A 13,463-nucleotide genomic window follows, 5' to 3' on the forward strand; every position below is an offset into this window, starting at 1 on the left:
TACCATAATACCAGGCTTGGGGAAATCCTGCTCACCCTCCTCTGCAGGAGAACTCACGTCCACCCTTCAAGGCCCTTTAAGTGGCTTGGGGAAAATCCCGCCCACCCACTCTCTGCAGCATAACATGTAACATGCGGCTGGGGAAATCTCTCCCTCACACCTACCCTCAAAGGCACCAGGCGAAGCTCTTGCACGCCCTTTAGGGTGGTTCACTTGGTTGGGGGGACCTCTGCCCACCTTCCACAGTGTTCCTCGAAGCTGGGGGAGCACCTGACTATCCTCCATGGTCCCATGTGGCTGAGGGAACTTCTTCAAGCATGCTGTAGTACCTCACACAGCCTAAGGCAGCTCTGCCAACATTCTCCAGTGCTCTACGCTACTACAAAAACCTTTGCCTAACCTACACGGCGATCTGACTGACTAGGGCAATTCTGCTCACCATCTGTGGTGCTCTACATCAAAGCAGGCACACCCACTTGCCTTCCACCAGGGGTCCTCAAACAACGGCCCACAGGCCACATGCTGCTGACTGAGGACATTTATCCAGTCTACTGGGTGTTTTTTGCCACCGCTACCTGTCTTGCTTAGCAGCCGGACTCATCCCGGGCTGCAGTGTGCATGTGTGGAATGTGCGCTGCACACTCCGACTCCCCTCCTTCTCTGTCTCTCAACTCTTCCTCTTGGTCTTGGGTGTGATTGGATGAGTCATGAGCTTGCCTGTGCAGAGCCTGCTGCTGTCTGAGGACCGAGCTAAGAACAAGTTAGGATTTTTTTTTGGAAGTTAGGAGAGCTAATTTTTTTTGTTGCAGTTATTAGGGCCTTTTTTGTGGTTAAGGGGGGCCTTTTTTCCCCTGAAGTTAGGAGGTCTTTTTTTTAAGTTGGTTGGGGGTGGTTTCTAGGTGGGTTGCATCACAGTGATATTGCAAATAGTCAGTGCTCTGTGTTAATGCAAATGGTCAGCGCTCAGTATTAATGCAAACTGTCAACTGTCAGTGTTAATGCAAATGGTCAGTGTTCAGTGTTATCGCATGGGGGCCCCAAACTGGTAATCTGCCTAGGGCCCCATGGGAACTTAATCTGGCTCTGCAGACAGCTGAAGAGTAGGAAACCCAATTTAAATGGATATCTACCTGCAGAAAAATGAAGCAAGACCCTTACTTCACTCCATGCACAAGAATAAACTCAAGGTGGATAACAGATCTTGAAGTAAAACCCCAAACTATTAGGGTCATTAATGAGGGAATTGGGACAAACTTGAGAACTTTGGCACAGGGAATACATAGGCTGTTTGAAATAGGGAAGGACACAAATACATATGAGGCACAAATTGACAAGGGGTATATACTGAAGGTGAAACACCTGTGTACATAGAAAGAATTCACCAAGAGAGTAATAAGAGAGTCCACAGACTGGGAAAACATATTTAGCAATGGCACAACAGACAAAGGTCATATTATTAAAATCTACAATACTCTACTAAGTTCCAAAAAAAAACAAAAAACCCCAAAACAACTAATTGCCACTGAGGAGGTGGGCAAAGGACCTGAACAGAAGCTTCACAAGGGCAGAAATCTGAATGGCCAATAAACATATGAGAAAATGTTCCTGATCATTAGCCATAAGAGAAAGGCAAATTGAGATACCACCTAACACCCTCAAGGATAGCCCAATTCAAAAAATCAGAAAGCAACAAGTGTTGGAGGGGCTATTGTAAGCTAGGGACTCTCATCCACTGCTGGTGGACCTGTAGGTATGCACAGCCACTGTGGAAAATGATTTGGCGATATCTAAAACAGATGGAGATTGAGCTACCATACACACAGCAATCCCCCTACTGGGCATATACCCAGAAGAGGCAAGAAGTGAGCCACGGCCAGACATCTGTGCTCCAATGTTTACTGCAGCAGAGTTCACAATTGCAAGGACTTGGAAACAACCCCAATTTCCATCAACAAACGAATGGATTAAAAAAAACACCTGTGGTGCATAAATACAATGGAGTACTATGCATCCATAAGAAGCAATGAAGCACCATCTGAGGTGCTCCGAGCCCCGTGAGACACACCAATACAGCTTCCTGGGAGATCACCCAGAGAAACACCATCCGCGTGGCCCCCAACCACCCGACCAGCATCCCGTGAGAGGACTATCCAACTCACATTCCAAATAATGGAATAATGGTTGGCAAAAGTAAGAGTGAAATCACAGGAAGATAGAGCAATAGCCTGACCCCCCAGTGGAGCTACCTGCAGGTAGTTTGAAGAAGCACTCATAAGAGTCCCCCAAGAGAGAACCCAGTGCAATTTGACTCTGGAGGATGGCGCCAGGCTCTCTAAAACAACACATAAACAGCAACCAGCCCAACAGCCTCAATGATAAAGCAGGAGAAACAGAAGACAATGCTAGAAGAAGTCATGAACCTAATGACATACATCAAAGAAGCAGACATTGACCTGCCACAGAAAGATATCTTCAGAATGCTGCTTGGAGTCATACAGGATATGAGGGAAGCAATAGAGAAAAAGAACAAAATGATAGAGGAGATAAAGGCAATGCACCAAAGGGAAATACAAGACCTAAGGAATGAAATAACAAAATCCAATAGCAAATTAACAGACTTTGCCAACAGACTTGAGGAGACAGGGAATCACACCAGTGACCTAGAAGATAACCAGGCAGGCTTCAACAAATGGGAAAAGCAGTCAAATAAAACAATCAGAGAAGCTGAAGAAAACTTGAAAGCCATATCTGATGCTATGAAGATGAACAGTATTAGAATAATTGGACTACCAGAACAAGACACAACAAAGAAGTCAACAGCAAAAAAAAGTGAGGGAATTCTTTGAGGAAAACTTCCCCAGCTTAATAAATGAAAATCAGTCAACCACTCAGGAGGCTGAAAGAATCCCAAGAAGAGGTCACCAAGACCCATAATAGTTAAATTACCCAACTATGAGGAAAAGGGGAAAATCATAAGAGCAGCTAGGGAAAAACAAATACTTACTTATAAAGGTACCCAGATAAGAATATGTTCAGACCTATCAACCGACACGATGAAGAGGAGGGAGTGAAGTAACATATTCCAAAAATTGATGGAAAATAACACAAACCCAAGAATACTGTATCTGACCCAATTATCTATTAAGATAGATGGAGAAGTGAGAGTCTTCCCAGACAAGGAAAGCAGTGATGAACACATGGAGCACACTGCCTCATGGGAAGAACTAGAGGAAAGTATGCTAAGCGAAGCAAGCCACGCACAAAAAGTCAAGTACAACATGAGTCCATTGAGGTAAGCTTAAAAATGCAAAAGGGGCATAGGGAAAAGGCTACATACATTCCTGGGGTGAGGTCCAGGTAGTATAGCAGGGGCCAGACCCAATCCAGGGATACATATGGCAGGCAACTAAGAAGAAGAAGAAAAGAGGGGAAAAAAGACATGGGTAGCGGGGGAACAGGGCACTAACCCACCCAAGAGGAAGGTGTTGTTTATATCTCCACAGGAGAGAGTGAGAGGGACCAGACTTCAACTCAGTGTGCCAAGATGTGAATGCAACAAACTGGCACGAAGCAGGGAATTCATAGAGAGGTCTGTGGGGCAAGCCCCAATCCAAACTATGTGGACACCCTGCCCCCTCCCCACAGAATAATTCACTTCAAAGGACAACACTGAAGCTACAGCTCAGGGAGAGGGGCATGTCTTATCAGAGCACACAGAAGCAAAGAAAGTGGGAAGGAGAGAGAACAGAACACACCCTGGCCCACCAAGCCCGGAGGACGATATTCCTGCCCAGAGGAACCAATTCACAGAGGACCATAGGGCCAGCCCCACCACGAAACATGATGCCCTCACTGACCCATAGTGTTATGAGGGACAACACTGGAGGCACAGTGCAGGGATTGTGTTCGGTCTGATTCTACCACTCCTGGGTGAAACGCTAAGGTGTGCAACAGAGCAGCAAAGGGGAGCAAAGCAATGAAATCCCAGGGGAATATAAAAAATAGACTTTGGGGCCAGAGTGTGGCATCCCATCAGACTCAACTGGAAAACACTCCTAAAGGTCAAGAAACAGACTTTGAACTATTTATCGGCCTTTTTTTTTTGTAGTCGTTTTTTTTTGGTAGTTGTTGCTTTGTTTTCCTTTGTTATTTTGTTTGGCCCTGTCTTGTTTTTGTGCTTATTATTTTCTCTGCATGTTTATCTAGATAAGATAGGCGGGATAAACCATCTGGATGAGGAAACAACAGGATCAATGGTTCCAGTGGACATGGGAGAGGGGGAGGTGGGGGAAAGGAAGTGGGTGTTAACAAAACCAGGGACAAGGGAACAACAAGTGATCTAAAATCAACAGCGAGGAGGGCGTAGGATGCCTGGTAAGGCATGATCAAGGGCAATGTAACCGAGAGGAATTACTGAAACCCAAATGAAGGCAAAACATGATAGTTGGGCAAGAGGAAAGCAAAAGGAAATAGAGGAAAAAACTAGGAGGCAAAGGGCATTTACAGAGGTCTACATACAGGCACATATGGAAATATATTTGTATATAGCGATAGAGAAATATATCTATGTACATATATTTATAGGTTTAGTATTAAGGTAGCAGACGTGCCTGCAGCAGAGAGGCTGCTGAGTGTGGGACTGGTGGTTCAGGATGCTGTTGGAAGTCTAGAGAATGATCGCTCCCTCTCAAGTCTCTTCCCTGGTTGGGGAACAGTGGTGGAAAACGTTTTACTGTGGATGAGATGCTTAAAATGATTGGAGGTTGGAAGGAGGAAGAAAGACTGTTGGGAACTGAAGGTGGAAGTAATTCAGCTGACCTCCCAAGAAGATAGAGGCTCGGGTGAACTTGGGTTGTTTCCTTAATCCCCACTTGCCCCCATCAACAAATAAAGTTCCAGTCCTATAGGCTTTTCCCAACTCAAGTCACCATGGTCAACTTCACTCTGGGAGATCAGTTCCTCCTCAGTAACAATTTGAGTGCCCTTCAACCTGAGGGAACCGTCCTTACTATCTCTGACAATGTCCTGCTTCTATATTTTATGACTTTAATATCTGACAATGCTTGAAGCTGTGTCTAAGGTTTTCAGTGGCTCTTTTATTTGATATGAGGAGCCAAGTCCTTCTTTATTGTCTGTCTTTTAAGTTGAAAGCTAAACTGAAACCCGATTCACTTTTGGTGCCCCTGTTGGCATTTGAAATACTAGTGACATAGCTTCCAGCATTAGAACAACATACAAGCCACCACAGACCCTCCTGGTATCACTACTCTCAATATCGGTCCTCAGGGGTTTATCTGTCCTGGATTCCCCGAGTTTCCAGGTCTTATCTGTACCCATGTACATGCTCTGGTTTAGCTGGATTTGTAAGGTAGCATTTGGGTCATGATAGTGAGGGAGAGGAAGCATTAAAGAACTAGAGGAAAGTTGTATGTTTAATCGTTGCTACACTGCACCCTTACTGATTCGTCTCTTCCTTGTGACCCTTCTGTAATGAGATGTCCAATTGTCTACAGATGGGATTTGGGTCCAGCTCCACACACACCCTCATTCACAATGATATGATTTTTTGTTCTGGGTCTTTGATGTCTGATACCTGATCCCATTGACACCTCATGATCACACAGGCTGGTGTGCTTCTTCCATGTGGGCTTTGTTGCTTCTCAGCTAGATGGCCGCTTGTTTATCTTAAAGCCTTTAAGACCCCAGATGCTATATCTCTTGATAGCCGGGCACCATCAGCTTTCTTCACCACATTTGCTTATGTACCCATTTTGTCTTCAGCGATCATGTCCGGAAGGTGAGCATCACGGAATGCTGGGGAAGGGACAGGCCCCCAAAATGAGGGTATGAATGAGTGGCTGCACAACTCAAAGACTATTATCAGTGTCATTAAATTGAACATGTAGAAAACTGTTGAATTTACCTCTGTTTTTTTGTATATATTATCAACAGTAATAAAAATTTTTTTTCTTCTAGGGACTAGGGGAAAAGAGAAGCTGATTGTCACCATAGAAATGTGAGAAGTGGAGATCACAGAAGGGACAGACAACTGGAGGTATTGTGTTATGCAAGTACGTGCTTAACTGCCTGTGGCTTTGGGCAGAGTCCCAGGAATTATGGAACAAAAAACAACTTTGATACCATGTGTTGTGTAATGACTTAGCTAACACCAGGGAGGACAAGGATGAGGGCATTCATTATAAATGTATATGTGTGATAAGTAGGTAAGGTAAAACTTTGTCCCCTGGGAGAGCTGACTTCCAAGTTATTCTTCTTGGAATATTTTTTCATGTTTTAATTTCTGGACTCTTGTACATGGACTTGATATGGGGAGATAATTATTAAGAAGGGACTACAAAACATTTCAAAACTGATGTGTCCTCCTTACTTGGTCTTTCACATATTACCATCATGACCTTGCTGAGTCCAGTCTTTCAGTCCTTCTTTCTTGTACTTTCTACTCCGTGAATTTCTAATTATCCTTCAAACCCGATTTCCCTTATATTTTCAGTAGTTTTTTGAAATAACGTTCACATATCAGACACTTCCATAGTTAAATCACTTTTAAATAGAATTTATGTACATTATCACAGTTTTAATGCTCCCTCCCCACTCCTGCATTATTAATTGCTCCTCAACTCCCCTCGCCCTCCACACTCCCCTACCCCTTTCAGATAAACCATTGCATCAGTTATTGTCCCTATATATCCAGAAATCAATGAGCAGTCCCATGTAAAATTTTCCCTCTACAAAGAAGAAAAGCTAAGAGATTTTAAGCAGTGTAAGAGTCTAAGCTTTGTAAGCAGAGAGGCTGAACACGGATCTTGGGACTTCTAAGTGCAGAATTCTGTTCACTCACCACAGTGACCCCAGGTTAAGTTTGATTACTGGTCTGGGATACATCAAGAAGCCTTTCAGAGTCAACTGGTGTGTGCTGCTTTGGAGGAAAAGAGAGATGATTCTCTTCCCATTTAGTTTCTCATGAGCTGTTTCACTCCAGTGATATCATTGGATAGCTCAGGCTCTAGACTTCTCACCTTTACAATAGCATAACAACAACCCAGCACATCCACTGAAACTTAGATAAATTACACTTGAAGCCCTTGAAGTCAGGGATCATGACTCTTTTGCTTGCAGCCTTGTCCTGGCGCCTAGCATGCTGGATGACACTCTGTAAGCCTTCGTTATATGTTGGTTGAGGAAACTGAGATGGGGAAAGTATGCCACAGCCTCTGATTAACTACTTATCGCAGACAGTTCTCCAATTGTTTTCTAAGGTGACCTTTCACTACTCATCAATCATCCAAAGCCAAACTGAGATCTGCCCTCATTCTTTTCCCCTCCCAAAAGGTGGGAGGGACAATCCTTCCTAGACTTGGGGTTGTCAAAGGCAGTGAGACAGTCTGTGATCCAGCTGCACCACGAGTATCTCCATGTTGAGCACCATGGGACTCTTAGGAGTTGTCTCGGGACTCTTCCAAGTGGCCTTGCTCCTCAGCCTGGTTTTGCTGCTGATCAACGTGGCCCACTTCTACATGCGCAGGCAGTGGCTGCTCAAAGTTCTGCAGGAGTTCCCGTCACCTCCCTCTCACTGGCTCTTCGGACACAAGTATGAGGTAGGAACTAGGGGTTCTGGCAGTGGGTCAGCAGGGAGGGTTTGAGTTGAGGGTATGAGCAAGTCATGGCATAAAGCCTTGTTAGATGAATCTGTACCTGCTGTCAGTCACCTCTCAGGCATCTGCTCTCCACTCCCAGCTATGGGGAGCTCACTTCCCCACAAGAAGGCTCTTTTATTCTTGTTCACATTCTTTGATTACTCCTGTGTAGATCTGGTCTGTCCAGACCACTCTTCAGAGCTGAAGGCAAAAGGTATTTCCTTCTGAGTCCTCTCATCTCCAGCTTGAGTAGCTTCCATTGTGAAGAACAAGGCTTCTGGTTGCTTCCTGGGGCCATTCAATCCAGTGGCTCAGTTACCTGGTGCTGCCGGAACAAAATAATAACCACCAATGGGTGGCTTTACAGAACAGGAATTGTTGTATCACAGTTTTGGAGCCTGTTGTTTTCATTGTTAGGTGCCCCCAAGTAAGTTCTGACCCATAGCTTACCCTGTGTACAACCGAAGGAAGCATTGCCCAGTCCTGAGCCACCCTCCCATTTCTTTATGTTTGAGCCCATCGCACCTGTCACTGTGTCAGTCCATGTCATCCAGGGGCTTCCTCTCTTTCACTGTCTCTTTACTTTACCAAGCAATTGTCCTTTTCCAGGGGCTGGTCCCTCCTGGCAACAAGTCCACATATGTAGGACAACGTCTTGCCATCCCAGCTCTGTGATTCAGAAGGTTCTCAGTGGCTAATTCCTCAGAAGTAGACAGCTTATTCCTTCTTTTTAGTCTGAATTTTCTGCGGAAGCCTGTTCACTCTGAGGGATGCTGCTGGTATTTGAAATACCAGTGACATGGCTTCCAGCAATGTATTAACACACAAGTCACCGCAGTACAGTAGGACAAACTGACAGACAAGTGGTGGTTTGAAGCCAAAGGGTCTAAATTAAGGGTGTCGATAGATAGATGTAATATCTCTCTGTCTCTCTCTTCACCCTGTCCCCCCCCATATGTGCACACACATGAGCTCTAGAGGAATAGCCTTGTCTCTCTCAGCTCCTGTAGATCCTTCCATTTACTAGTCTTCAAGACTATACAGATGTCCCATCAATCTACATCTACTGCACCATTAACAACACTCCATTTCATGTTTGTCTCTATTTTCCATTCGTATAAGATCCTCAGTAGGGCTTTCCCTTCCCTCACAGGTCTGGGCTGTGAGCACTTTGGGGTACCTCCCTTTAACCCAGTGCCCACCACACAGCATGGCACATAGTACATGATAAGCCCAAGTGTGTTGACTGACAGAAGGAGAGAGGCTGGAACAGCTGCCCCAGATGGGAAACAAACAAACAAAAAATGCAGCCTGAGCTCTGAAGACCAGGGCGTGGGGGAGGGTTATGCAGAGGAATGCCCATGAAGAGATTATGGATAGAAGAAGCATTCGGAAGAGGTGAAGTTTGGAGAGAGTCAATTCCTCTCCTTTTTCCAAGCAGCCAACAGGATTAACAGCAGAGTGGAGCTGAAGAGTGGAGCTGTTCAACAGCAGGGAAAGAACCAACGCTCAGTTTGTTCACACAGATGGGGAAATAAACACTCCCAGAACATTTGATGATTTTTGGAAATTATGATTCTTTTAAATGCAGTTGTCACCAGCTGCCATTGATTCTCCTGGGCCATTCTTGTAACCCTGTCCTGCTAGCCTTCCTGTTCTTGTCTGGTTACATCAGACCAGGCTGCCCATTTCTTTAAAAAAAATAATTTTACTGGGGGCTCATATAAGTCTTATCACAATCCATACATCCCTCCATGTGTCAAGCACATTTGTACATTTGTTGTCATCATTATTCTCAAAACATTTTCTTTCTACTTGAACCCTTGGTATCAGCTCATTTCCCCCCCACTCCCCGCCACCCCCTCAGAAGCCCTTGATAATTTATAAATTATTATTATTTTGTCATGTCTTACACGGTCCGATGTCTCCGTTCACCCACTTTTCTGTTGTTCATCCCCCAGGGAGGAGGTTATACGTAGATCCTTGTGATTGGTTCCCCCTTTCTACCCCACCTTGCCCTTCCCCTCCTGGTATCACTACTCTCATTATTGGTCCTGAGGGGTTTATCTGTCCTGGATTCCTTGTGTTTCCAGTTCTTATCTGTACCAGTGCACATCCTCTAGTCTAGCCAGATTTGTAAGATAGAATTGGGATCATGATAGTGGTGGGGGGAGGAAGCATTAAACAATGAGAGGAAAGTTATATGTTTCGTTGTTGCTACACTGCACCCTGACTGGTTCATCTCCTCCCTGCAACCCTTCTGTAAGAGGATGTCCAGTTGCCTGCAGATGGGCTTTGGGTCCACTCCACACTCCCCCTCATTCACAATGATATGATTTCTTGTTCTTTGATGCCTGATTCCTGATTCCATTGACACCTCATGATTACACAGGCTGGTGTCATTTCTGAGTTATGAATTGACATAAAGAACTGCTAAAAATGCTTCCAAAGATTTGCCATTACACCATTGGCCATTAGAAGGTTTATATACTCAATAACGAAGTATTTTCTATTAACAGATATAATATTCATGTTGTTGAATCAGCTCTCGGTTTCTGCTGCTTAATAGCAATTACAGTAAAAAAAAGACTACTACTTATAATATTTTCTCATGTTTTTTCCCCCAAAACAATTTTATTGGGTTCTAATATAGATACTATATCATCCCACAGTTTAATATCATCAAGCAACATTGTACAATTGCTACCCCAATTAATTTCAAAGCATTCTTTTTTTAATTAATCATTTTATTGGGAGCTCTTACAGATGTTGCAACTATTCATAATCCAATTAGATCAAGCATAATTGCATAGTTGCTGCCAACAGCAGATTCAAAATGTTTTCCTTCTTGTGTAGAAAGGGAGAACACATTGCAATGATCAACGTATAACACCCTTCCCCGACCCCCCAGGGAGGACTAACAACAGAAACATGGGTGAAGGGTGATAGTGGACAATGTAAGATATGAAAATAGTAATAATTTATAATTTATCAAGGGTTCACATGGGTGGCATGGTAGGAGACGGAGGAAAAAAAGAGGAGCTGATACCAAGGGCTCAAGTAGAAAGAAAAACTTTTGAAAAAGATGATGGCAACATATATACAAATGTGCTTGATGCAATTGTTAGAAGAGCTGTAAGAGCCCCAATAAAATGATTTATTTTTAAAGTTTTCTTTCTTCTTGAATCCCTTGATATTAACTCCCCTTTAGGCCCTCCCTCCCCCATCCCCACCAGGAACCCTTGTTGTTATGTTATATAATTATTATTGTCATTATCTTACACCATTTAATATATCCATTCACCTACAATTCTGTTGTTCATTTCCTCGAATGGGGTTATACATTCATCATTCCTATCAGCTCCCCCTTCCCACTTTTGCCCCCTCTCTTCCCATACCCTCAGGGAATCATTACTTCCATTACTGTTTCTGAAGGGTTATCTTGTACAAATGAACATATTCATGTCTCAAAAGATTAATGAGATAAAACAAGAACCATAATAGTGAAGGGAGAAAATATTACAGAGCTAGAGGATTATTATGTGTTTAATCAGTGCTATACCACACCCAGGACTTAACATCCCTTCTGTGAGGGACTGTCCAACTATCTTACAGGTGGGTCGTGGGTCTCCATTTAGTCCACACTCCTTCATGTCAATTTGATTGCTTGTTTTTTGAACTTCTGATAGCTATTCCCGTCGACACCTCGTGATCACACAAGCTGGTGTGCTTCCTCGATGTGGGCTTTATGGCTTCCCTGCTAGATGGCCTCTTGTTTAACTTCAAGCCTTTAAGACTTGAACCCCAGGTGCTGTATCTTTAATAGCCAGGCATCATCCCCTTTCTTCCCCACATTTCTTTATCACCATTTTGTCTTCAGTGATCCTGTCAGAAAGGGGAGTACCATACAGTGCTAAATTATTAGAACACACTGTTCTTGTACAGCGGTAAGATTTGAGTAGAGGCCCAAAGTCCACTGGCTTCCTTGTTTGACTTGCACACACACATATATGGTCAAATATACCTACCTTTATATAAACATACCTATATTTATACCTATATATATACAATTTCTACTTTCTTCTTACCTTTTTCTTTTTTTCCTTTCTTCCTGCCCCACCATCATGATTACCTGTCATTCACCTCTCAGTAATTCCTCTCGGACATGTTTCAAGTTCATATTTTTATTTATTCAATATTTCTATAATGTTTCAACTGATCAAGTACATATTTTTATTTATTCAACAATTCTATAACTGGTGAAATTGTGGATTCAAAAGACGCAGATGATTACGTTGAATGTGCTCCAGTTAGCCAAATGTCAGGCAGCAAGGTGTGGAAGTTATCCAGGTAGGCTCTGTTGCCAAGTTACCTAGGTTTACATCACAGCTCGACTAATTAACTTAAAAAACCCTCCATATGACCTGACTTGTGCAACTGAAAAATCAAGATCATTGTAAAGATACTATATGCAAACAAATTATTATAAGAGTTGTTCATGGTAGACATCCAAGGTCACAGTAACAATCACTATATTTTACCTGAATAAGAATACTGTTTGTGCTTAGGTATGTTGAGAATTTAGTAGTTTTAACAAACTCAATTATTAAGAATGAAATCCAACCCGTACTGGTAAAAGGAAAATTCAAAACAATGGGCTTCAACTATCCTCAAGAAGTTCTCACCATCCTATCTTTTCCCCTTGGTCTATGTCCTGTCACACTTGTGTCTGCCACACCGACAGAGCCCACACTTGACTAGTTTTTGTGCGGGGCTCACTTTGTTTGTTCTGTGTGTTTGGTAAAGCAGAGGGTCATTGAGAAAGAGGGAGACCTGCAAGGAGATGGATTGACTAAGTGGTGACAACAACAGACCCCAGTACAGTAACGATTATGAGGATGAAGTAGGCCTAAGCAATGTTTCATTTTGTTGCACTTAAGGTCATTGAGTCTGAGTCCACTAAACTGCATGTCACAAGAGATAATAAATAACTAACAAATGAATGAATATCTTCCTAGCATTTTACTCATTCAAGTAGTTTTACTAACTCATTTATTTAAGTGGAAACATTTTGGGATGTCCCTCAAGATATCTTCCTACGCACACATAGGGTGGGCCTCTCTCCTAACATCCCCATTTAACCCATGCCACAGTGGATTGTACCAGAAGGACCCCTCACAGTGGCTGGTCTCATCCTCTCCTCTGAATCAGATTCAGCAGTGCAACTCTGAAATAACATTTTGTAGAAGGGAAGTGTGTCAGCACAAGGAAACAACTGTTCTTCTCCACTACATCAAAGTCAGCTACAGGAGGAAAAGAATTGCTGTCCATTTGCTCATAGCTGTATCCCAGCTTCCAGAAAAGTGTCAGATACATGGTACATCTTCAATAAATGTTTGTGGAATCAACGAAAGCCTGCATTTACACTAGAAACAAAACAAAAAACACCCAGAGATTCAGAGGTCAGCAAGTCTCTAATGTCTGTTTCTGCACTTTCCAGAATTCTGCTTGCCTCAGACCTTGGACTCCTGGAGACTCTTGTTGGCTTTCAGCCCCCTCCCCACCCTCCCTTGCTTATGTATTAAATTAGCTCAAGATTTTATCTTAAGACTCCTACACACATTCCCCTTTCCCTGTCTCTTTCCTCTATAAAAGCCATATTTCCTGAGACCTATACTCTGCGTTGTTGGTGTTAGTTGTGCGTGAGCAAGTTCTGATGCACAGCAACCCTGTGTCCAACAGAATGAAACACAGGCCAGTCCAGTGCCACCCTGATATTGTTCTGATGTTCGAGCCCATTGTTGGCAG

At 43.4% G+C, this 13,463-nt stretch overlaps 1 protein-coding gene across 1 annotated transcript in view; it reads left to right on the forward strand.

Annotated features, from left to right (window-relative positions):
- Positions 1–7,156: 7,156 nt before the first annotated feature.
- The window catches only part of LOC101638864 (cytochrome P450 4A11-like), a gene marked incomplete at its 3' end in the record, with an annotated part of 26,303 nt that continues 19,996 nt past the window's right edge, over positions 7,157–13,463 (forward strand). Inside the window, exons 1-3 of the mRNA XM_045291765.1 lie at positions 7,157–7,173; positions 7,415–7,616; positions 11,942–12,005. Coding sequence (XP_045147700.1) covers positions 7,157–7,173; positions 7,415–7,616; positions 11,942–12,005 — 283 coding nt within the window. The remainder of the gene's footprint in view (positions 7,174–7,414; positions 7,617–11,941; positions 12,006–13,463) is intronic.

This window comes from Echinops telfairi, unplaced genomic scaffold (assembly GCF_000313985.2).
Source record: "Echinops telfairi isolate 266 unplaced genomic scaffold, ASM31398v2 ScPeMD7_443;HRSCAF=831, whole genome shotgun sequence".
Classification (NCBI taxonomy): domain Eukaryota; kingdom Metazoa; phylum Chordata; class Mammalia; order Afrosoricida; family Tenrecidae; genus Echinops; species Echinops telfairi.